A 26,531-nucleotide genomic window follows, 5' to 3' on the forward strand; every position below is an offset into this window, starting at 1 on the left:
TCAACTGACTTGAGATGTGTGGATCTATTTCTGGACTCTCTATTCTGTTCCATTAGACATGTTAAAATTTTTTTAATAGCTATGTATTTATTTTTAACAGATATCTTAAGAATATTGGCTTTCCAACTCCAAGTTGTAACTTCGCCTCCTAAATTACCCAGTACTTGAGATTATGGTTGCCTGAAATTTTGTTGCATAAAGTCATTCTAAAATGCAAACATCTATATTCCAGACCAAGTATCCTCATTTGCAAAACATCATGTGAGATGTTATGACTTGCCACAGAAATATAATGCTCTCATTATAAAGAACATTAAAAGGTACAGCCTCTTTTAAACTTTACAAAATAGACCCCAATTCAGACAGATATACTTTAAAAACTAAGACATTTTAAGAGCACGGCTACTTGGAATATTTTACTTGGAACTAATATGTAGATTCATCAAGTCCTCGAACCCTGGGAATTTCAATTAGCTACCTGCCAAGAGCCACAGATAGTGCAATATAGCTGTATAGAGGAAATGCCATCTGCTGCTGTGACCAAAAATCACTCTGGCATTGATGCCTATGGTTCCTCAGAGCTCTGTTTCTTCTGCCAATATTGTATCCATGGTTAACCACAGGGAACTTCTCCATAAATGCCCCTGACTGCAGTGACTATAGGGAAGCTGATAATGCAAAGAATTCATCACTAGCACTGATTATGCTAATGATGCATAGCACAATTGACCACTCCAAAATACTTATGAACAACTGCCTTAAATTGGCAGAAACTATTGAATCCTTGCCAGTTCCCAGAGTAAACTGGACACCTAAGTTCCTCCAATTATGTTGTTTTTTCTTCTCTAATCAAGGAAGTATATTGTGTGGAGATCCCTAATGCTCCAAAAGAAGCAACTTGCTGTACCTCCTGAGCAAACACCCCCTAAATGATGTCAGAGTACAAATGAAAGTAAATTACATCTACAGATGTTGATGTATCCTTATTATATGCATCTCCTTATTATATGCATCTCCTTCCCTATACCTATACTTTGTCACTTGGGCCATGTGACTGATGGATGAGCTTTTTGTGATTACCTCTGTTTCAAAGGTGATCCAACATAGTGTGTGCCTGCAAGATCTATTTCAGCTTGGACCAGGAGAATGATGAATCATTACTGATTCTGTCTGCTGTTCATCTTTAACCTGCAGCCAGCAAGAAGGCCTGTCAAAATAGCACAGTAGGACCCAGACACCCTCTGTGTCAGAGTTTTCAGTTGCACACAGCAGAATCCACCCTAGATAGCTTAGCAGAATGTATTAATTATGGAATTTTAGAAAGCTCATAAAATCTCTGGAGAGGGCAGAGAAGCAAGCTCCAGACTAAGCTTCCAGAAATAACATCCAGAACCATGTACCACAGGTAGAAGCCACACTGTCTCTGGCGCAATTGGGAAGTTGTTGCATCACCAGTGACTCAGAACAGACTGCCTTCATGTGTGACCACACCAGCAAAACGATGGCCATGCCATGTCTGTCTCTTCCATATAACTCCCTTTCTCTTTACCCATCTGAATTAGTCTGTTCTCATGCTGCTAATAAAGATATTCCCGAGACCAGGTAATTTATAAAGGAAAAAGGTTTAATTGACTCACAGTTCAGCGTGGCTGGGAATCCTCAGGAAATTTACAGTCATGGCGGAAGGGTAAGCAAACATGTCCTTCTTCACATAGTACCAGGAGAGAATATGAGTGCCCAGCGAAAGGGGGAAGCCCCTTATAAAACCATCAAATCTGGTGAGAACTCACTCAGTATCATGAGAACAGGATGGGGGAAACCACCTCTGTGATTCAATTATCTCCACCTGGTCCCTCCCACTACACGTGGGGATTATGGGAACTATAATTCAAGATGAGATTTGGGTAGGGATACAGTCAAACCATATCACCATTGTTTTCAGGAGTTTGACTATCAAGTGCCAAGGTGTGGGTTTTTTGTGTGTGTTTGTCTACTTCGGGGTTTGTTGAGCTTGTTAAAAATATAGGTTGATGTCTTTCATTGGATTTGGTAAGTTCTTAGGTATTATTTCTTCAATACTGCCTCTATTTTATTCTCTCTCTCCTTTTTCTGGGACTTTAATTACATATATAATACAACGTTTTACCATGTTACACATCTCTCTTATGTTCTCTGCTCTATTCTTTCATTTTATTATTTTTTCTTTATGTGCTTCAGTTGGAATACTTCTATTGGCTTGTCTTCAAGGTCACTAATTCTGTCCTCTGTTATGCCCCGTCTGCTGATAAAGCCAATTCAATAGATTCTTAATTTATTATATTTTACATTTCTAGAATTTCCATTTGACCCACTTTTATATCTGCAAATTCTCTACTGAAATATATACTTTCATTCATTTTTTCCGTTTTTACTTCTACTTTCTTTAACAAATTAATTATAATTATCTTGAGGCTCTTGTCTTTTAACTACAAATATCTGGATAATCTCTGAGACAGTTTCTTTCCTTGATTATCTATCTGTCACTTTTCCTGTTTCTTTGAATGTTTGGTAATTTTTATTATATTTTGGATATTGCGAATGATATTTTGTAGAGCCTCTGGGTTATGCTGTTTTTCTCTAAACAGTGTTGAGCCTTGGTCAGGAAGGCACTTAAGTTGCCAGAAAATCTCCTGAATCTTACTGATGCTTTATTTTGGTCTTTTAGAGGGTAAGTCTGTTTCTATTTTCTTCATAATCCTAGAGTACAGCCCTTACCCCTACGGCATGGCCTTTCTAGGGTCTCAACTGAATGTCTAGAGAGTTCACCAAGATTTCTCTACTTTGACTAAACTAGAACTCCAAGACCTACACCTCCCCAGGCCTGTGTCCTGTGACCTCTGAAATCTCTGTTTGGTTCTCAGCCTTCTAGTGGTTGTTCTCTGTTTGTCTTTTGGTATCTCATCCTGTGCATCCAGAACTTAGAAGCTGACAAAGGACCCAAGGAATATTTTTATATACATTTTTGAGGCTCTTTATATGCCAGTCCTTCATCTCTAGTATCCTGACCCCAAATCATATTTGCTTTTGCAGCCCAAACTCCAATCTCTGCTTCTTTTACGTATCAAGATTGTCATTCTCTGCTTAGGCTGTTTCTATCCCCCTCATATTGAAAGATGACCTCAGGAAGAAATCCAGGGTGAATATGAGGCTCATTTTTAAAACTTCTCTTATTTTAAAAATCTCATCCATACACTGGTTATCCATTGCCTGCAAACATTTTTAAATCATTTTGTCAAGTTGCTATAGTTGCTTACTGTGTGAGGGTGAGTCTGAGTACGACATCAGCCATTCATCATCCTTGGAATTGGAACTCAGAAAACTCTATTTGAATTAAAGTACTGCTCACATCTGATTTGTGGAACCTAAATCCAAGTCTGCTCTTCAACAGCAAAGTAGGCTGAAATCTGTGCAGAAGGGGGCTTATGGAAGGAACTGATACTGTGGAGAACTACCAAATGTGGAGAGAGAGTTCAAGTGATATTTACTCAAAAAGGTATCTTCCATCTCAACATTATCTGATTTTCTTAACTACTTGTGGCTGCTTGACTGGGCCATACAATCAGCTAGAGAGACAATAAGGAGCACAAAAACAAATGAAGTGAAGAAGAAAACTAAGTGTCTGGTGACTTTGTTCATGCCTAAAATATACCTCAATTTTATGGGTAGTCAGGTTTTATTTTTAAAACTACATTTGGCATCTCAGAATATTCAATGTTGACAATTCAGTCTTGTACTTTACTTCTTGATGACTTTGCACATCATATACTTGTTTCAACAGCAAGTTTCCTGAGAAAGGAATATAATGTATTCCTTTCTAATACATTAGAAAGAAGGTAGTGAGGAGAGTACTGTATCAGGAGGTATTGGGAAGAAGAAACAAAATGCCTAAGGCTTATCCACTTCACTTCAGCGAGTTACTGAGCACCTGTCTAGGTGAAAATCTAGGGCAGGGGTAGGGGGAGGCTTACACCAAGATGAATAAGATGGTGTCCCTCCTTGCACTTCTGTTGGAGAAATAGAGTTTTCAGTGTGACAATCATAATCACAGGCGAGCCAGAGTTATGTACCAGGAGTTAGGGAGAACAAAGAGTGTATTGACTCTAGTCAGGGATTCAACAAAGTCTTCCTGTATCAGACATTTGAGCTGAATTTTGAAGATGAATGAGATTTATTCAGACAAAGGAAGGTAAGAGAGGCATTCCAGGCAAAGCTAACAATAGCAACAACAAAGGCACAGAGACAGGAAATAGAATGTTGTACTGTGCAGAGGTAGAGCGAGAGTGAATTACAAGGAGTTTGATATTTCTAAATTGTAATGTGTAGAGTGGAGTGTGTCAAGAAAGGAGGCTGGAAGAAAGCTGGGGTCCAAATTATTGAAAACCTGGACAGCAATGCCAGAAAGTTGGGCGATTACTGTAAGCAAATGAGATGGTATCATCAGGGAATGGCATACCTGAATTATAGTTTCTTTAAGAGACAGGGACTCACTCTGTCACCCAGGCTGAACGGAAGTGCAGTGATGCAATCATAGCTCACTGTAACCTTGAACTCCTGGCCTCAATAAATCCTCCTGCTTCAGCCTCCTGAGTAGCTAGAACTACATGCATGCACCACTACTCCTGGCTATTTTTTAAACCCTTTTTTGTAGAGATAGGGTCTTGCTCTGTTGCCCAGGCTAGTCTTGAATTCCTGGCTTCAAGCAATCCTCCCACCTTAACCTTCCAAAGAACTGGGATTACAGGCATGAGCCACTGGGCTTGGCCTGAATCTGAATTGAATTTTAGATAGAGCATTCTGCCTGCAATTTAGAGAAAGGGTTTCTCAAGGGCAGAATGTGAAACATAGCCATGAGAGGTGCAATAGCTCAGGAACAATGGCCAGGGCTTTATGATAGAAAGGAAGGGGCAGATAGATAAAGTTTTCAAAAGTACATAAATGGCTATGAAGGTAAGAGAAAAGAGGAAGCGGAGTTTCAAGAAAGAAGGGAAAATTTACCACAGGAAAATGAAGATTTCTATTTTGGACACTGAATTTGAGGCATTCAGCCTTCTAAGTTGATATAATCAGCATGTAGCTGGATACATGAAGCTGAAGAGAGAACTGTGCAGAAATGGGAATAGAGATCTGAGAGCAGTTAGCATATCAGGGTAGGCGGAATCACGAGGAGGCTTTAGTGGCCAATGAAGTAAAGAAATAAGAGCAAAGAGCAAGGACAGAAAACTGGAAGGCTCCAGGGTTTTAGAAGTGGGCAGACAATGGGAAATACACAGGAAGACTAAGAACCACTGTAAGATATGGCAAGATAGGTTTTATAGAAGCTGTAAAGAATGTCAAAGAGTAGGTCATCACCAAGCAAGTGAAGGGGAGAGGTCCAGGAGGATCAGGACGGAAGAGCCTTGCTGGATTAGGTAACATAGTGATCACTGGAGACATTAAGGGGTGGAGAAGATTTCAGTAGACTGAGAAGTCAGAAGTTCTTGGGACAATAAGGTAGACTATTCTTTCAAAGGATTGATTTCAAATAAAAGAGTAGAGCTAGGGACTGCCCAAGACCTTGAGGATGACAAGAGAAGACTTCTTTGGATAGTCTTTTACTTAGCCATGTTTATAGGCTAAAGAAAACACTACAAAGAATAAGAGAGACAAAAATAAAGAAAGGCGATAATCACTAGCATCACATTTCTAAAGTAGTTAGGTAGGTCACAGTTCCAGGCTTTTGGGAGAAGGACTGAACTTGAATACATAGGAAACATAACACCCTTCATCTAGAGGAAGGCCAGCGCCTGGCAAGAGACAGAAAGGCATAAGGTGGGGAAGAAGAAATCAGGGGTTGTTTCACTCCTCAATGACTTAATTTTCTTGCTAAAGAAGGAGGTGGTTTGTCTCCTGGGAGTCTGAGGATGAGAGTGTATGGTGTCAGGTATGGGTCCTATGAGTGGCGACCATGGGAAACAGTCATAAAAGGCATGGGGAGAGTGGGCAAACTAAGGACAGGACGAAAGCCTCTCATGTGGCATTGAGCATCCAGATGAAGTTAACTCTTCCCCTTTGACCACCAGGCAGCACTCAGCCACCCAACATGGAAGCAAAGAGAGACAATTATGAGGGCCAGGCACGTGGTTCACACCTGTAATCTCAGTACTATTAGCTGGGTGTGGTGGTGCGTGCTTGTAATCCTAGCTACTCAGGAGGCTGAGGCAGAAGAATTGCTTGAACCCAGGAGTCGGAGGTTGCAGTGAGCCGAGATCGCACCACTGCACTCCAGCCTGGTGACAGGGCGAGACTCCATCTCAAAAAAAAAAAAAAAAAGAGATGGCTCTGGGGAGGATGTTCCTAGCCATGCCATGGAAAGACAAGGATGCTATGGAATCGAGTGCACAGCTAACAGACTGGTTCAGGCAGTAGTCTGGGAAAACTTGGGGGATCAAAGAGCAGGTTTCATGGGAGCAGGAGATTGAGAGCTCTACTTCCTCCCTTTCCTGTCATCCTCTGGTGAGAGGCCCAAATGCCTCTGCTTGCTACAGAAAACCAAAATGAAACAAAACAGAGACAGAGAGAGCACGAGAGCATTGTTTCAAAATTCCTTTAACACTTCTCTTAAAAGACACAAATCATCTAAATTACCCCCCAAAAGCCCTTTTAAATTCCAAGGCTGAGAACAAAATTATGGTTAAATGTTTAATTAATGTTTATTATAGCTGGCATATTAGTTTTAGAAAGGTCAAATTTATGATACAATGAAGTAATATTTTTCACACTTTGTGGGCCTACTTTATAGCACACTGGAGCCTACAGTATAATAAATATCTTCTATTATTTTGTAGAACTCTTGTATGCAAACCTTTGTGGGGCCAAGATAATATTGAATTACAAGTTGAATGAGCTGGTGTGAACCTCAGGCAAGTCACTTCATCTTTCAGGGCTCAGCTTTCAGGCTTATAAAATGAAGGGCAGGGATAAATTGCCAAGTTTCTTTCCAGGTTAAAAAAAATTATAAGCATAGTTTAACATTTTAAATGACTGCAGAATTTATAGATTTATTTCTTTTCTTTTATGATATCGTTTTGATCCCAGATCCCAGCTATAATTTACTGAGCTCAGTCCCTCATCAGGAATACAAATTCCAATGATAACACCCTTTCTAGAAAAAACAGAATCCATTTTACTAAGTGTGCTTTATGTTCTGATTTCCCCCACTGTCTGCCTGCATTTACAATTTTCAGGTTTCATCCCTGAACGCTCAGATATTTGTTTATCCTCATGTGACCATACCTTTCTGAAGAGGCTACATGTTATGTTGTCTCTTAGAGCTGCAGCCTTGATTCAGTGACTAGATGCTCTGCAGCAACCTCTGCACATCTCAGCTTAGATTTGTCATTGAAGAGAATATCAGGAAATGCATAGAAAGCATCTATTAGGATGCCTGGTGGGTAGGGGACACTCAGTAAAGTATGCTTGGTATATGGTACAGCATGATGTGTGAGACATCATCAAAATGTGGTATTGTTTTTGTCCTCCATTCAGATGTTTCTCCAACCACCAGTTGAAAACTCAGCAGAATGCATGGCTCACTCTTGAGTTACAGAGAGGTCCATGGTAACTTTAAGTCACAAAACAGTCTTGGTTCAAAATCAGTGCCTGGTTCTAACAGATTAGTTAGCACTTCCCTCTTCATGCAGAAGATGGCTTCTTCTTTCATTCCCTAGATGCTTAAACCTTCGGGGCACAGAGTTGGGAGGAGAAAAGAGAAGGAGGGCTAAAGAAAAGGAAAGCAAAGTTCTCAGTTGATGGGTGACTGACACTGTTCTAAGTAAGCTAGGCAGGAGGTTCATGCCGACCCTTGCCCTCCAAGCAGTCCTGTTGCCTTGATTGCTAGTTGGGTTTTCCAGGAAAGATGCTCCTGATGTGTGTCATGCTCATTTACCTTTGACTAGCCATTTCCTTTCTATCCATCAGGTTCCCATTTATTGTTGTTCCATCCCACTGTCTTTGGGGTCCCCTTACTTCTGGCAGGAACCCTGTTAGGCAGAAAAATCTTGGGCAGAATATCTTTGACAATGGCCCTTTACCATTAGCCAGTGATTTCTTAAATAGGACAAAAAATATTGATGAATTATATTTCATTAGGAGCTATGAGCTTCCATTTAGGTGTAGAAAGTTAGACAGAATATTGTTCTCACTTTAACCACAAGGAAAAGCTGAATCACCTACATCAGGACTTTTCTTGAACTCCTCAGAGAGCAGAGGCCACAAGGCAATAAATTAGTCTGAAATTTAAGGAAAGACAGATGCCTCCAAGGAGAGCCAGGATGTGACAACTGGCTTACTTGCCGCAGAGCATCTGAGGAGATGAGGCCACTATGGAAGTCAGAAGACTGCAGCTAAAATGTTGTAATAATTCCCCTACCAGGCTAGCAAGTGTCTAGTAACAATCTAGTGCAGGGGAAGGAACAAGAGTGTGGCAGGGCCAGGCCCAGTGGCTCACCTGCAATCTCCGGCTTTGGGATTGCTTGAGGCCAGAAACTCAAGACCAACCTGGGCAACATAGCAAGACCTCATCTCCACAAAATATTGAAAAACTGAAAAATTAGCCAGGCATGGTAGTGTATGCCTGTGGTCTCAGCTATTTGGAAGATGGAGGCAGGAGGATCACTTGAGCCTGGGACATCTAGGCTGCAGTGAGCTATGACTGCATCGCCACATTCCAGCCTGGGCAATAGAGTGAAACCCTGTCTCTTAAAAATAAGGAAAAAAAAAAAAAAGAAGGGACACCCTCTGAGGCACAGGCTCACCAGGAAGCCTAAAGTCTACTCCCACTATAAGCAAGGTAACATTAATCGCCAATAACTTGAAACAACTGATGAACGGAAAAACTGTAACATAGCCATGTCATGGAATACTACTCAGCAGTAAAAAAGAACAAACCATTGATACAAACAACATGGGTGGATCTAAAATGCATTATGATAAGTGAACAAAGCCAGACTCAACGGCTACATACTGTTGAGTTACACTTACATGACCTTCTAGAATAGGCAAAACTCTAAGGATAGAGAACAGATCAGCGGTTGCCAAAGGCTGGAGGTAGATGAGGTGTTGACTACAAAGGGGTGTGAAGAATTTTTGAGTGGTGGTGGAACTGTTCTATATCTTGATTATGGTGGTAGTGATACATCATGCATTTTCAAAATTCATAGAACTATGCATTAAAAATAGTGATTTTGGCTGGGCGCGGTGGCTCACGCCTGTAATCCCAGCACTTTGGGAGGCCAAGGCGGGCAGATCTTAAAGTCAGGAGATCAAGACCATCCTGGCTAACACAGCGAAATCCCGTCTCTACTAAAAAAAAAAATATCAAAAAATCAGCCAGGCGTGGTGGCAGGTGCCTGTAGTCCCAGCTACTTGGGAGGCTGAGGCAGGAGAATGGCGTGAATCCAGGAGGCGAAGCTTGCCATGGGCCAAGATCACACTACTGCACTCCAGCCTGGGCGACAGAGCAAGACTCCATCTCAAAACATAAAAAATAAAAAATAAAAAAAAATAGTGATTTTACTGTATATAATATATCTCAAATACATTTAAAAATTTAAAAAAGTACTTCATTAAAATTAAGAAGTTTTGTTCATTTAAAGATGCCGTTAAGAGAGTGAGGATACAAGTCATTGACTGGGAGAAAATAAAAAGAAATAGTTCTTGCATACAGAATATATAAAGAACATATAAATAAGTAAGAAAAAGAAAAAGCACACCACCCAAAAGAAAAATAGACAAAAGACTTGAGTGGGCTTCTCACAAAAGAGGATATCCAAATGGCTAATAAACATATGAAAAGATACTTAGACAGCTTTATTCTAAGTGCAAATAAAAACCATAATGAGGTACCACTACTCAGTCACCACATTACAGGAAATTAAAGATTAGCAATACCAATGTTGGGGAAGATGTGAAGCAATTGAATTCGGTTGCAAATTTGTATAACCACTTTGGAAAACTATTTGGCAGTATTTACTAAAGCTAAACACATCTGAGCCTTATGATGTAGTGATTGTGCTCCTAAGTATACTATCTATCCAATAGAAATGCATGTATATGTCCACCAAAAGACATGTTCAAGAATGTTGATAGTGCCACTATCATAATAGCAAAAACCTGAAAACGCCTCAAATTCCTGTTAATAGGAAAATATATACGTATACTATGAAATACTACACAGCAATAAAGAAGAACAATGTAACATGCCACAAAGATGAAACAGATATGATGAATGCAAGAAGTACAAAGGACTATATACTATATATATATATTATATATATATAGTAGTATCTCATTTGATTTATATGAAGTTCAGGAATAGACAAAACTAATCGATGGTCATGAAGTCAGAATAGTGATTACAGGTGGGGACTGTATTTACTGAGAAGAGGCATTAAGGGGTCTTCCGAGCTGCAGGAAACATTCCAGGTTTTGATCTCAGTGGTTTTTCATGGGGATGTGTGTGTGTCATAAAGCATCATCCAAGAGTCTTTGGATCAGCATTAGACAGTTACTTTATCATTACACTTGCATTTTTGTCTAGCACCTCAGTCTGATGTGCATGTCTATGGTTGGTATTGGATATCTCAATCAAAACTTCAATATTAACATCCTGTTAGAGTAACTTTTTGGTTGAACCATATGAAATTATTGATTGTTGACTGTTTTTGACCTAAAGTGCACTTGTGCACTTTACTACTTGTATACTGACCTCAGTGCAATACAATATAAAGAAAATAACAATTTCAGCATAGCTCAACAGTTAGTGATAATGTGTGCAAAATGACTATAAATAGACTAGGAATACAATAACTTGTCATGGCCCCTGGCCCCTGTGTATTTCTTATCAGCCTGAAGATGGAGAAGAAACATGTATTAGCCCTGCAGCCCATGACAGATCAGCCTTGATGCAGCTCCTATTCCTTTTAGGTCTCAAGCTTATGCAATGTCAAAAGAAATATCTTTTTGTTTTAAAAATATGTAGATGAAACATTTTTCCTCTAATGTTTTAAAACAAAGACATTTGTTTTATATGCTCTTAATTGGTATTGCTTAATGTCTGCCAGTTGTTTTCTATCAGGAGAATAAAATTTTTTGTTGCACCATCATCTTTCTACCATATCATTTATCAGCTCAAGATTTGTGCACTTCAAGTATGTTATACCTCAATACAATTTGTTTTTAATGGCCCTGGCCAACACTCCTGGGGAGGTCATATCCACGTCAGGCCTCCAGGACTCATGCACTGTGACCCTCCTGTGGAATGCAGTTGTTCCCAGCACAACAGCCACTCTTACTTACAGTTCTGCCACTGAAGCAGCGGCTCTACTTCCCTCTGAGCATTCCAGTTCTCAATCCTTCTAACAGCAAGGGTTACCTACCAACTCCCCAAGCCACCCTCAATCCAGCCCCGCTAGACATTTCTGGGTCTGAGGAGGAGGAAAACCCCATCCATTCCCCAACACTTCGCTGAGGACTCACACGTAGCCCAGCAAGCTTGCCCCAATGTATTTCATCATGAAGCCTCTCTTCTCCTCCTTACTTGGACTTTTTGCTATCTTTGATGTGAATGAGAAGTCCAAGAGTCTTTGGATCAGCATTAGACAGTTACTTTATCATTACACTTGCATTTTTGTCTAGTACCTCAGTCTGACGTGCACGTCTATGGTTGGTATTGGATATCTCAATCAAAACTTCAATATTAACATCCTGTTATAGTAACTTTTTGGTTGAACCATATGAAATTATTGATTATTGACTGTTTTTGACTTAAAAATGCAATTTTATACAGTTCAAACTAACAGTTTTATTCAAGATAGGCTTTTTTTAAAAAAAGAGAAACTGAACTTTACGGTGAGTTTGAACAAAAGGGAAAAATTGATTCTTAAATATCCAGACAAATACTGAAACACCTGTGCAGCATCTTACCTTGGCTTTCAGATCAGCACACAATTCCTGTTGCTTTTTCTTGTCCTTAGCCAATGTGCTTTCCATTTCATAAGCTGCACAAGCCTCAATGAGTGTCAGCACAGCCTTCTGTGTAAAGTCTTTCTTATTTTTATTCCAATTTGATATCAAGATCTTTCGCTGCTCCATAGCAAAGCGATATTGGTCACAATATTTCTCATGTTCAATCTGAAAAGATAACAGAGGGTGAATACTTATCATGAAAATGAGTTTATATTTTGTGTCATTGTTACAAAAATGAAAAAAAAAACCATTATAACCAATGATTTTGAAAAATTGGGGACAAATATTTAATCATAAATACAGCAACCAGAAACCAGGTACTACCTCCAAAGTTCTGAACTCGTGGCTAATTGGTGACTGAGGACAAGTCATTTAATGTTTGTAAGTCCTTAGTTTCCTCATATAGGATGCGGTTATACCAGGTAACCTCTAAAACCACTTTCGTTTCTAAATGGTAATGATTCTATGAGAGCAGAAAGCAATATTTTCCCTATATTTAATTTTAAAAATATCCCATCTTTATATCAGTTTTGATATTTTAACAATTACATCAAGTGTTTCAGTTAGACAAAATGCTAATAAACATAAAAATTGCTACCACAATCTTGAAAACTCACAATTTTACCCTTAATTACTGAAATATTCAGATGTTAGGATGCCTAAACTTAAAGTAATAATAGCAATGACACTGAGCCCTTCCCACGCTATGCTCATGAAGGACATGGCATTTTCACATCGGCAGCAGTAGCTCCTTTTGGCGGTGAATCTCAACCATGGGAATTAGCAGAGTCTTGAGGGAAGAACAGGAATGGAGAGAACCTGAGTAGCCTGGAAAACCTCTGTGGGTCGTTCTGAAATGCTCCTCAGAAAAAGGTGTGTCTTCCAAAGTTGAGAGTCACTGATCTAAATAATTATTTATGTTGCCAGTATAGACCATGACTCTGAATTTAATACATTATTTAACCTCCAGGAGTTGTGGGAGAAGCAGCTAGCAAACAGGACATTTTATGTCCCACCTAAAATAATACTTTAGGTATAATTAGGTACGCAGTAAAACCACTTACTTGGTCTCACTTAAACTAAGTATCAGCTACTGAGATCTGTTCTGTAAACTTCTCAGCTTTGTTTTATAAAGCCAAAAATATACTTAACATCTGTAAAACATTAAGCATATACCACACAGAAATGGATGCTAATAAATCTAATGTAAGAAGTAAATGTATTGGGAGCCCAAGGAGAGGAGATCACGAGATCAAAAGACTGAGACCATCCTGGTCAACATGGTAAAATCCTGTCATTACCGAAAATACAAAAGTTAGCTGGGCCTGATAGCCCGTGCCTGTAGTCCCAGCTACTTGGGAGGCTGAGGCAGGAGAATCACTTGAACCCAGGAGGGGGAGGGTGCAGTGAGCAAAGATCGCACCACTGCACTCCAGCCTTGTGACAGAGCAAGACTCCATCTCAATAAATAAATAAATAAATAAATAAATAAGTAAATGTAAAAATCTTTATCATGATAATAATAGAAAAATATAAAAATCTACAAGTTATAAATGACAACTTGTCACAGAAGCAAATAGAATCAATAGGCAACAAAAGGAAAGATCTAATTTAATAAGTGAAAGTTATTAAAAAATTCAGAGTGAATTATTTATCATATAACAGGTATCTGTTACTGAATAAAGGGAGAGAGGTGAAGAGAATGAAAGAAGATGGGAAAAAATGGTCACAGTAGCTGTGTGACCTTTGCTTCAGTTTTTCCATCTAAGGATGGGAACAGTACTTCTCTCATCCACTCTAACGTGTATTCAAGGAGTTCCCATGTGATTGATACATGGTTAACTTCTATATACATGTGAGTATTGTTGTTACTTGCTTAATTTAAAACAATTACAAAAACACAGAGTATTTAAGATGCTATAGCATGGCTCACTTAAAAATTAAAAGTCTGCGTGTTTGTTTATGTGTATGTTATAAGGTGAGTTATTGTGAAATCAATTAGTGACAGGGTAACTTCTGTTTTCTTGCCCTTGTGTTCTTGTTGACTAAAGAATGAAACAATAAAACAGTAATTTCCCAGTTCCTTTTTAGGAAAATATCAGTCACATCTTTGAGTTCTGTATTTGGGGTATTTGTGTCTCAGATCCATCTAGGAGGATCAAGCAGAGTTGTCGTGGTGGGGAAGAGATAAGTAAGTACCACCCCCAGGGCAAGTGCTAGCTTCCCTGTGACTAGAAAGACTGAGGTGAAGCAGGCTCTGTGAATAGTGGAGCAGGCATTTCACTTTCAGGCAAGACCTGGAGATGGCAAAGCCCCTGAAGGTGAGCATCTGGCTGACCAGACACCCAGCAGTGAAATACTAGCAGAGCAGCCCTGGGATCACAGTGAAGATCTCCACAGCAAGTAGGCACAGAGAGTGACTTCTGCCCGAGGGGGCCCTCCACCTCGTTATGGACAGGACAAACTCGAAAAAATGACCTGCACAGGCTTTCAAACCATTTATAACCCTATTATTTTCTAGAGTATAGGAAAAAATAATTTTTAAAGAACCATTTAAAGTACATGTACATTGCTTAATAATTATTGACTACTAAAACAATTTAATTTGCCAGTATGTACGTAGGCCCAGCACTCACCAAATCATGCCTAGATTTGTGAGGAAAATATCTTTGTAACATGTCCAGATACAGAGTCCTTCTTCCAAAGAGATCTCCGGGGTACTGATCCAAAATAGCCTGGTAAATCCAGTTGTCTTCTTCACTTAGTTGGCAGTTTCTGGAAGCAAAAAAATGTCACAACATATTACTGAGCAATCACGAAATTTGAGGGACTCAAACTGTTCAAGCTATTAGCAAGTGATAGTGATGAAGCAAAACGAGGTTTGAAATTAGCCAAATTTAATGTCTGTTTCAGAAAAGTTTCTAAATTCTAATGCAATGGGTTCCTTCAATTCTTTATTTGGTCTTGCCATGAGTATGAGCCATAATTCAATTAAGTTTGATGAGACATAGTATTTCAAAAATAATTATTCTATCTTGCCTGTAACGATATTTTAGAAATCATGACCAATGAATGAAATAAACACTGGGGAATAAATTATTATGTATACAGATTAAAAAAGAATTTTATTTATTCAACAAGGTTCCTATGTCTAAACTGGAGAAAAGTACAAATGTAGACAGTTAAATGAGCAATCATGTAAAGGAAAAGACAGACTGAGGAAGATATCAGTCAGAAATGATCACAGATATCATTTCATTATGATTTCTCATTATTTAAGGTTTGACTTCAAAAGAAAGTCTAAAATTATCTATTACTTTACCTCTTAGTGCTTCATAGAGGCAAGACTAAATATTGATAGTGAAAAGATAACCAATGGCATTAAAACCACTGAAGAAATCATTTGCAAATAGGATCCCTTCAAGTCACCTTCCCAATAACATATCTACTATGCTCCAAAAGGCCTTTTTCCTTTCAGAACACTCCTAGGTACCATCCTGGTTTGCATTCTTTATAGAGTATTAGCAAAGTCTTGTGCAGAGTGAAAAGTTTGCAATATCAGCTTGAACACTAAACTAATTAATATATTTTTATATTCTGAGTTTATTTTGCATATCATTATTCCTGTTTAATGAATTAGAATAATCACATAAAAATGCAATCAGAGGGAATATTATTAGCAACAAATACTTCTTAATCCAAGAGGAGACTTGTCATTGCTTATTTCTACTATATCAGTGGTCTTATACTTTAAAGTTAACTGTGCAATTCAAAGAATTTCTTATATATCTTCCATGCCCCTGAAAAATATTTGACAATTTAAAACAGAATAAAACACCTCTTAAATCAGTGATACTGATGGGAATTCCAATGTTCTCATACAAGATTATTATTCTGATAAATAGTAAGAAAGAAAAACTCTTTTTCAAAGAAAAAAGTCCTATCTGTTTCATAATAGGGGGAAAAAAAGAGGGTTGGAGGTTCTACCAGGAAGAGGAATACTCTACAGTTCTTCAGTATGACATAACAATTTATTGCAGAGAGAATTGGAAATGAATTCGTTGAACACACCAAGTGTTTCAGTCCTGTCTGAATCAGTTATGCATGTACAGACAAAGGCTTCTGCAAATAAAGCAGTACAAATAGGAGTATTAAGCCAGAAGAAAGATTTGCCTGAGTAAACTTGGCATTTAAAACATCCTCAGGATTTCATGGACAATATCTCAGGTCCTCTTTCAAGGAGCCCATCTTCATTCAGGTTAACATAAATGCATTTTAATAGCAGAGTTAGCCACATAACTTCTGCATTACCATACCACAAGCAACAAACAAAAAATAGAACTAAAGTCCATGTCTTCATTAATGTTTGTAAAATGTTTTTTAAATCAAAAGGACTTGAAAAAAGTTTGAATTTCCACCTTTACTTGATTATAAATGTGGATGCATGGGTGTGTGTGCCCTGGGAAGGGGGAAGCAATAGAAGCTAGGTCCAACCAGTTATCTGTTCCTCTAAATTGTGAATCATCTCTATAATGGATGCTGTTGGTACCGCACCCAGATTGCCTTTATTAGATGGAATTCTTATCACCGAGATGCTGTGAGTCTTGGCAGATAACTCACAGATGCCTCTTCCTTCTCTGGAGAATTGCCCTGGACCAAGTGGGAGCTGCCTCTCCCACCCTCTTTAGAGAAGGCTGCCCTCCCATCCTCTTTCAAAGGCCAACCATAACCAATGACTGACCTACCTGGAGGTACAGAAAGCCAGCCTACTTGACTCCAGAGAGGATCAACTCTATGATACCTTTGCACTCCGGTGTTTCCTCATGGGAGCAAACCATGGCCAGTCTCCACTGACACCTTCTTGCTTACACATTTCCCTTCTTCTATTTGGCTTCCTTCACAGACCTCCCCCTGAGAGCACCTCCCAACAAATCTCTTGTTTAGAAATCCCTGTCTCAGCTTTGTTTCAATAGAACCTACCCTAATATAATCTATAAGCAATCTTACCCGTAATTTTCAAAAATAGTTTAAATCTTTTGGTAAATGGAGAAGTACTCCTGAATTATTTTCTTTCATGATATCTCATACTGAGTGGCAGTGGAAGATTGTGGCTGTGCTCAAGGAGAAAGTGAAAATGGCAGACATTTACAAAAATGCTTTCCAAATAGAAGCATACATTAAGCAGTGTACATTGCTATAAATAAATATAGCAGCGGGAGAATTTGTGGCACTCAGTGCATTTTTATACATTGCCTCAATGTATTAATTAGCTGCCATTTTAGTGACAATATTAAACCACTTAAACATATGAAATGATCATAAAACATTAAAGTCAGATATTTCAAAGCAAGTATGCCGTGAACTGTCACCATATCCACTTTGACCTTCTTGTTGATTTTAGAAGCCTCACATCCCAACAGTTTTTCCCAGTTACCAAAATTACTCAAATTGCAAGTCACTTTTTAGTACATGTAGAATAAAATTTTTAAAAAACATGCTTAAAGGAAATGATACATAAATACTCACAATATTATTATTTTTAGGTTATGTATTTATAGCAGTTTCCAGAGTTGCAGCCTTAAACATTGGAGCAAATATTCACATAGGCAGGAACAAGGAAACAGCCCTGCATCTCCATTAGAATGCTGCATGTGAGGAAAGGAGAACTCTCCCTCAGCTACATACATAGCCTACATATATACCGAGCCTTTGGATGGTAAAAATCTAAGAAGAATATTTAAACATAGTAGCCTCATCACAATAACAAAGTAGCCACTTCTGAGGAACATGGACTTTGAACTTCTAAAATAAAATCAGATTCAATATACTTGCATTTCCAAGTGTAAATCTGGACACTTATCTTTTTAAATCAAACCTTCATCTTTTTTATATAGAAAAATCTATATAAAGTAGCTGAAACTAAGGTTAGGTTTTACCTTTCAAAGTTCTTGTTGAATTCAACTGCTTTGCTGGTGATTCTAATGACAGAACTAGCTAAATTGCACAGATAGTGAAAAATATTCTGATCCCTTATCTACTTTCTGAATTTGAAAAATGACTCTATAATGTTAAAAGAACATTAAGAACATTTTAAAGAAAACTTTCAAATTGTCCTAAGCTTTTTGCAATTTACCAAAAAAAAAAAAAAATCTTTAGACAAAAAATCTTTAGCAGTTCTCTGCAATTTCTATTCCTTTTTGTCCGTCTAAACTTTCTAATTTAAAGTTCTTTGGAATATTCATCTTTATCACAGCCTGCTAAGATTTTACAATTTGTAAGGTTATTGAGTACTTTGAACACTTCAGGGAATTTCAGCCTACAAAAAGGTGAGGTATTTACCACTCAATTCTTATTCACCATCTCCTGCCCTACAATATGGTGTCTGATCACAGATATCATTTCATTGTGATTTCTCAGGAAGTGAGACAAAACAGATCATTCAGACAACAACAACAGAGCTGTAAAAATTCACCCTGACCCAGGCCATTGTCTTCCTAATTCTGCCTGTTTGAATTATCCCAAAAATCCTAAAGTGACTCACAATTAACTTAGCTACTAGTGTTCCTCATAGCCACATTTAAATCACTTTCCTTGGGTTCTGGTTCCGTGACATTCAAATACACTTAGGGATGGAGGGCAGGCAATGGTGGTAAATAAGACATGTACAGGTAACAGGTACTTTAACAACAGAAACAAGTTTATGAAACTAAACATTGTGGTTACAAACTGGCTGAAAGCTGTCTTATGTTTTCTCAGAGTAAAGGAGCTTTCCAGGCAAAATGGTAATTAGTGCCTCCTGAAGCTAGCTAATGCAATAGTGAACTTGACCTGAAGAAAAACTCATCTCTTAAAGCATTATAGTGTTAGGGGACACCTACTGCTCCTTCGGAGAAGTAGGGGTGCAGTGAGCCACCATTCAATTAATGTGGATGACAGACCATCCTCTTGTCTGGCTGCATCAGATCTGACCCTCTGTAATACACAATCTGACTTCACCTTTCAGTTTTTTCTTTCCAATACAGAACCATCCAAACACCCAATCTAATCAGCCTGGTTTCTTCATCCACCAACAATCCCAGCCCAGGCCCATTGTCCAAATATAAATCTATGTCTGATTTTCAGTCTGGTTTACAGGAGGCTCCCTGCTCCCAGACCCATTTCTGACCAACAGAATCTGCTCCTCAAATCTTCCCTGGGTATGCATCTTCTATTCCTCAGAGATCTATTCCCACCTCCACAGTCCCTGGCTCTACCAGTCTGGCTACTTAGCTGGAAGGTGACAACCAGAATAAAGTGGACTTTCACGAGCAAGGTCAAAATCCATTGAAACGAAGAAAAAAAAAGTGATGCTATAGGGTAAAGCCAACACTTGTGCCAAATTCCAAAGCCTCATTCTTCTGAAGGATGATGAAAAGATAGCAGGATTCTAAAAGTAATGGCTTTGGGAATCTGGTCAGAACAGGAGGCTAAGTGATTTATTTGGAAGTTGCATTTTCCAAATGGTAAGTACATTGTTTTTACTTAGATTATTTTTTAGAGAAGTTTACATAGAAAGCTCACTTTTTTTACTTAGAATGTATATTTTTTGGAAGTAGAATAGTGGGGATGATGGCAAGCCTCTTAAACCACTCTTTGTCTCTGAAACATCCATCCACCAGTAGTTTTCTGGTGGAAGTTTTGAAATAACATGACGGAGATAAAATAGCCTTTTACTTTTTTTTTTTCTTTTTTTTTTTTGGAGACAGGGTCTCGCTCTGTCACCCAGGCTGGTGTGCAGTGGCATGATCTTGGCTCACTGCAGCCTTGAACTCCTGGATTCAAGCAGTGCTTCTGCCTTAGCCTCCCACAGAGCTGGGACTACAGGCATGTGCCACCACACTCGGACAATTTTTTATTTTCAGTAGAGATAGGGTCTTGCTCTGTTGCCTAGGCTGGTCTTGAACTTCTGAGCTCAAGCAGTCCTCCCACCTTGGCCTCCCAAAGTGCTGGAATTACAGGCATGACCCACCGCACCTCACCTAAAATAGCCTTTTAAAAGTAAGACGTAATTGCTCAAACACCCCATATGCTAGGTTTTTAATAATTACATTCATCATAAGAAGCGTAAGGAAAAGAAAACTGTAGCAGACATTGCTCCCACCCCTGCTCCTGCCCACCAGAATGCTGACTTTATTCAAGATCTACTCTCCTCCATCCACATTTGGCCCTGCTTCAGGAAAAGTGAGCCCCATCTCCAGCCCTGGCAGTGAATGTGGATTGATTTTCAGCTATTCACAAACACCCATTCACAAACTTCCTGTTTCTCTAACAAGTATTTGGTAGGAACATGGACAAAAGATCCAATTCTGGCCAATGAAATGTGAGGGGAAGTCTTCAGGGGCAAAGTTTTCCTAGCTCTTAGAGTCACAAAGACAGAAGGAAGGTCCCTCTCTGCCTCTGGACGTTGTTATGCAGAACTGTCTGGCAGGAAGTCATCTAACTTGCAAGAAGGCTAGGCAAGAGAATGCAGAACACCAGACCTCACTGTTCTTGGACTTCTCTACCTCTAGACTTCTTGTTACATAAGAAATTGCTTTATTATGTAAGTTACTTTGAGTTGGATTGGGTATTCTCTTATAGCTAAAGATAATTGACAGCAAACTGAAAAAGAGAAAAATGACTTTTTAAACATAACATCTTAATATTGCTTTGGAAGAAAAGTACTATGAAAGGATGTGGAGATGAAAGAGATGTAGACCCAATGCATGGAGAGACCAGCATCTAAGGTGACGAATACTCTGTAGCTGATTGCCGGCCAATGATGTTCAACACCAAGGGCCATTTTTAAGACCAGAAAAAGACTTTCAAACTCAAATGAATAGAATCAGTGAAGACAAGATCATCTGCAAATTCATTATTTGCTCTATGTTTTAAATCCTTATATTGAACCAAAATCTGTCTCCATGTTATCATTTTATTCTTCATTTTTGGGGGGACAAGAACATTTTAAACTGCAGTAAAGTTGAATTAAATAAAATTACCTTATATAGACATTATGACTCAATTTTCTAAGTCCAAAAGCAAGAGTAATAAAATTGGCCTACTTCTTTGGGACAGTAGGAGGAAAACTTTACTTAACCATCATAAGGTCTTCTGAAATTTTAAGTGCCACATAAAATGTCATAATGTCATCTCAAACCAAGCATAAGTAATCATTAAGAAATTATAAGAATGAATTAAAAGAGTGATAGTTCTTCTCAGTTTATTTTTGAGACATTAGCAATGGTTAACTTTATGTTTTCTGATAGGCACTAATACGGCAAATAAACACAAACCTGGGAATGGTGTGGTTATCCTTACTTGCTCTCCATAGTGTTTGTTCTTATAGTTACCTCAAAAGATTGTATCTTAACTGCAATTGAACTTCAAGGTATAAAGAATAGGGAAAAGTTGTTTATGAACAATCGGTTTGTTATATAAAATAGGTATTAAAATTCTTCTCATGTTAAAACTTGACAATCTTGTCCATAGAAATTTTAATCTTGGCTTTGCATATAGCTACACAAATTTTATTATTTTTACAATACATTCTTTCTGTATTATCTAATAACAAATGTCAATTGTCCTAGACACAAACCCGTCAAGCTGTTATGTTTCCATTTTCTTCAATCATATTTATTCAAATTAATTTGATTTCACACCCAGGGAAGAATAGACACCCCTTATAAATGATTTTCACCCCTTCATCATATAAAACCCAGATTCTTCAGTTTCCTGAAGTATTGAAAAAGTATTTCATGCACTATTACATTGTGCAGTCACTAGCTAAAACAACTACATCAAAAAGGCAGGCGAAGCTGCAGTGATATTACTAATAAAGACTTAAACTAGGTATTTAAGCCGCTATTCTTAAATACCTAGATATACTTTTTGCAAATACATAACATGCAAGTAAATATAACTAAGCAAAGGTAAACTCTAAGACTAGTTTTTGAGGGTATCCTGCAGAAATTGAACCCTTTTTTCCCTTGAAAAAGGGCATTCCACCATAGCCAAGATAATTTAAAATGTTTTATTCTCACGACAAACTCAAAGTAGGTTGAATAAACACCACATGTGGTTTTTGGTATTTAAAGAAAGAGTATAAAACCATAAAGTAGTTATTATGAATGATATATTTTAAGAGAAAGCTACTAAATATATGTGACAAAAATAAAATCATGGTCCACACTATTACCCACTCCTTCCAAAAATATAAACCCCAACATCAAGTTGGACAAGAGAAAATGGGAGCTACAATGACCCAGAATGTTGGGTGAGGGGTCATCTAACCAGTGAGACTACGTGAACACTGGAAGATCAGGTAATTATGCCACTGTTTCTGGGAACTTCTCTCCTTATTAATCACCCTTGGCACACAACCAGCCCAGACTGGAAGTGTAGAACCTGAGGCTGGACATGCCCAGGCACTGAAACTTTCTAACAGCTCTGAGACTTCATTCTCAGAGAAAAATGCCACATGGGAATTAGGGCTCCAATGTTTTAACTTGTCACCTCATCAAGTAGATAAATATCAGTTATTATACCCCTTTCCCTCTCTTTCTTCTCTCTTGTATTCATCAAGCAATGGTCATATATGTAAGCATTTGTTTATTTCACATATTTTTAAAGAAAATTATGTAAAGCCACACGGTGTTTCTTGAGTGTTGCCTTCTGATGCTGACTTTTATCCATCTCATCTTTATTAGCAATAGAGTTTATTTTGAAATATGGTTTATTTTGAAACAAGGGAAGAGTCAGGTTTATTATGAAAATTATGTACAGATTTCTCTTTTGGCAAAACTTTCACGTAAGGACAGTGAAAGAGCTATGCTACAAAAATAAATATTGAAAGAGAGAGAAAGAACATGAACATGACACTGATGATATTCACACATGACAGCAATCTCCAATGCCCTGATCTCCAAGTACAGATGAACCAAATAATATAAAGTCTACTAATGAAAACATAAATTGTTTTTACTTGTCTGGAAGGCAATTTACCAATGCTACCAAAAGTCTTAGAATTTTTCATGCCCTTTGACTCAGCAGTTCTATTTCTAGGAGTTCATCTTAAGGGAATAATTATAGAATTACTCAAAATATAGTGACAAAATTGTCTACTCCAAGTTTTTAAAACAATTATCAAAATGTGGTAAAAATAATTGTCCAAAAATAGGAAATTGGTCAAATTTATGTGATACAGCCATATATTGTAATACTATCCATCTAATTTTAAAATATATTGTAAAATAATATTTAATACATGACCTAAATCATAGAAGAAGCTCAGTAACCATTTATTGGAAAAAGGAATAACACTGGATGTGATTCAAAACAGGAAAAATCAGTAGATAACGTGTATAGATTTTTTTTATTTTTGTAAACAACATTCATAGATCTGAAATATATACAATGTTACCGAAAGATATATCTGAGTGTTGGAAATTTAGATTAATTTTTAGTTTCTTCTCTAGTTTTCTAGTTGTATTTTACAAATTTTCTTTAACAAATATAATTATTTCTGTATTAAGAGAAATATGCATAAAAGGAAAAGCTCATAAAGCACTAAAGAGTTATCTTAAAAATTACTAACGAGTAAAGTAAAGCTATTAACAATTAGGGTAAATTCAAATAATTTAGTTGAGAAAATATAAAACTATGGGCATCAGCAATGTACATACAGAGGAGAAAATTGTTAAATCATTGTGGATTTTAAATAGCATTCAGATTCAGATCTCGAATAATAATAGAATATTAATTATAAACTAACATAAAATTTAATATACCTATCAAACAATAAAGTAGAAATTACTTGCCATCACTCTATAGCTTTTTCCACATATTGACTTCATATCTGATACAGCCAAATGGAGCATCAGACAATTATGTCTCATCTATACGATTAATTCATCCAAATGTTAGGAAATTAAAGCTACAATCTCATCTGAGTCTCAAACAAGCAATTAAACTTGTCTTCATGTTACTGATGAAATTCAGCCCAAATAGAATCTAAATAGCTTCACAAAAACACTGAATAAAGGAAGAGGTTCAATTGTAGTCAAATTGTTTTTAAAATGTGTTTTAGTAAAAGAGATCATCCTTTAAAGCCGTGCTGTCCAAGATGTTAGCCCCTAACCACATGTGGCTTAAAAATGTGGCAGTCCAAATTAAGATGTATTCTAAGTATAAAATGCTGACCAGATTTCAAAGACTTCATATGAAAAAAGAGAATGTAAAATATCTCATTAATTTAAAAATACTGGTTATATGTTGAAATTACAATATTATGGAACTATTGCATTAAATAAGACACACTTTAAAATAAATTTCACCTTGCTCTTTTTAAATTTTTAATACAGCAACTTGAAACTTAAAATTACATATGTGCTCACACGTACAGCTTTTTGTCATATTTCTATGAAATGGCAACCTGTTTTACCAGCTGATACTGGTACTCAACCTGATTTACCAGCATCCTGGCATGTGTATATTCTTGAAGCAATGTGGTAATGGGGGAAAACTCTCTATTCAGATGTGCAGAAGAGACTTAATCTTGCTCAACCATTTACCACGTCAGAGACTTTGGGGAAATTGCTCACCTTCCTTTGAGCTATAGTTTCTTCATCTGTAAAACAGAGCTTTTAAGATGGGGTAAACTGAGGGTTAAAATCATTTGTATTTGTCAGATCATGTAATAGGTACTCATTAAATATCAATGGTCTCCTCTTTACTCTTTAACTTTGATTTTTAAAAACATGTATTTTTGCTTTAAAAAATAGAAAGTAAAAATATGTCAAAATTATGTATAATTTCACCACCTGGGGATAGCTTTTTTTTTTTTTTTTTTTTTTTGAGATAGGGTCTCACTCTGTTGCCCAGACTGGAGTGCAGTGGTGTGATCTCAGCTTGCCTCCCAGGCTCAAGCAATTCTCCTGCCTCAGGTTCCCAAGTAGCAGGAATTACAGGCATGCACCACTACTGTCTGGCTAATTTTTGTATTTTTAGTAGAGATGGGGTTTCACCATGTAGGCCAGGTTGGTCTTGAACGCTTGATCTCAAATGATCTACCCACCTCGGCCTCCCAAAGTGTTGGGATTACAGGCATGAGCCACCGTACCTGGCCCAGGATAACTATTTTTATTGTTTATTTGGGCGGATAACCTTCCAGTCTTTTTTCTGTGGCTATATATAGATGTAATGCTTTCAGAAGGAAAGAAAAAAAGAAAGTCCATGTTCTATAAACTATTTTGTGGCCTACTTTTTAATTATATAGCAACATATTCAAATCATTTGTGTCATTAGAAATATCCTTTATATAATCATTAATGTCAGTGTAGTATTCCATTGTGTGGATATATCATACTTGATGAAGTTCATTCCCTAGTTGCTGGCTCTTTAGGTAGTTTTGAAGATTTTGCCATCACTAAGGAAAGAAAATTTAATGCTGAACACCCTTGAAGCCAATATCCACTTTATGTCTCTGATTATTTCCTTAAAGATCATATCTAAAGAAACAAAGGGTATTCACATTTAAAAAGATTTTTGACGACATGGTGTCAGACTTCCAAATACACCAATTATATATAAAAATGCTCATTTCTCCCATACCATTTTAAACTCTGGACACAATGTTTTACCATTTTATAGGAAAAAAATGAGTATTTTTAAAATTTTCATTGCTTTGATGAGTAGAGAGGCTTTTATAAGTTTCCTAGTCATTTGCATTTAGAATTACCAACCAGAGTTCCACAGACTGCCACCATGAACATCTATTCATTCCCCTCCCAGCATCTGCACCATATACTCTGCAACCTCACCTGTTAGAGTAGCAGATGAACCATCTGTGCTTATTCCTCCACTTGTGTACTAAATCCCAACTCTCCTTACAACTCCAAGACATCATTCAGCAATTCCCCTCGCCTGCATCTTCAGAGTTTATCCTTTACTAGATTACTCTTGCTAGCATCAAACACACTGCTACTTCTCCCATTTGGAAAAAAAAAAAAAAAAAAAAAAAAAGAGCAAATAACTACATAAAAGCTTGGCCCTACTTGCCTACTCTCCTTTGCAGAAAAACTTGTCAAAATAGTTTTCTGTACACACTATCTTCAATTCCTTTCCTATCCATGCAAAACTACTCAATCAGGCATTTGCTTCCACTTCTTCAATGAAAATTGAACCTCCATCTAAAGCCACCAACAACCTCTATTAAAGTCAACAGTCAATTATCAGTGTATTTTACTTATGAGCAGCATGTATTCAATGGATGGACCACTTCCTCTTCACTTGCCTTCCAGGACACTACACTCTCTTGGTTTTCATATCTCACAGACATTTTCTCAGTGTCCTTTGTTGGCTCTTCCTCTTGTCCCTGACATTGTAATGTTGGCAGGTGTAAGGGATATGTCTTTGATTTTTCTCCTTTCTCTCTTTACTCACTACTTTAGTGATCATATCCAATCTCATGC

At 37.6% G+C, this 26,531-nt stretch overlaps 1 protein-coding gene across 10 annotated transcripts in view; it reads right to left on the reverse strand.

Annotated features, from left to right (window-relative positions):
• CCDC148 (coiled-coil domain containing 148) overlaps positions 1-26,531 on the reverse strand; it is a 290,253-nt gene that overhangs the window by 126,470 nt on the left and 137,252 nt on the right. For all 10 annotated transcript variants that reach the window (XM_073019714.1, XM_073019708.1, XM_073019713.1 and 7 more), the window contains 2 exons: positions 14,679-14,817; positions 12,001-12,207 (listed from right to left, as the gene is read on the reverse strand). In XM_073019714.1, the coding sequence (XP_072875815.1) occupies positions 12,001-12,207; positions 14,679-14,817 (346 nt within the window). The remainder of the gene's footprint in view (positions 1-12,000; positions 12,208-14,678; positions 14,818-26,531) is intronic.

Source organism: Chlorocebus sabaeus, chromosome 10 (genome assembly GCF_047675955.1).
Source record: "Chlorocebus sabaeus isolate Y175 chromosome 10, mChlSab1.0.hap1, whole genome shotgun sequence".
Taxonomy (NCBI): Eukaryota; Metazoa; Chordata; class Mammalia; order Primates; family Cercopithecidae; genus Chlorocebus; species Chlorocebus sabaeus.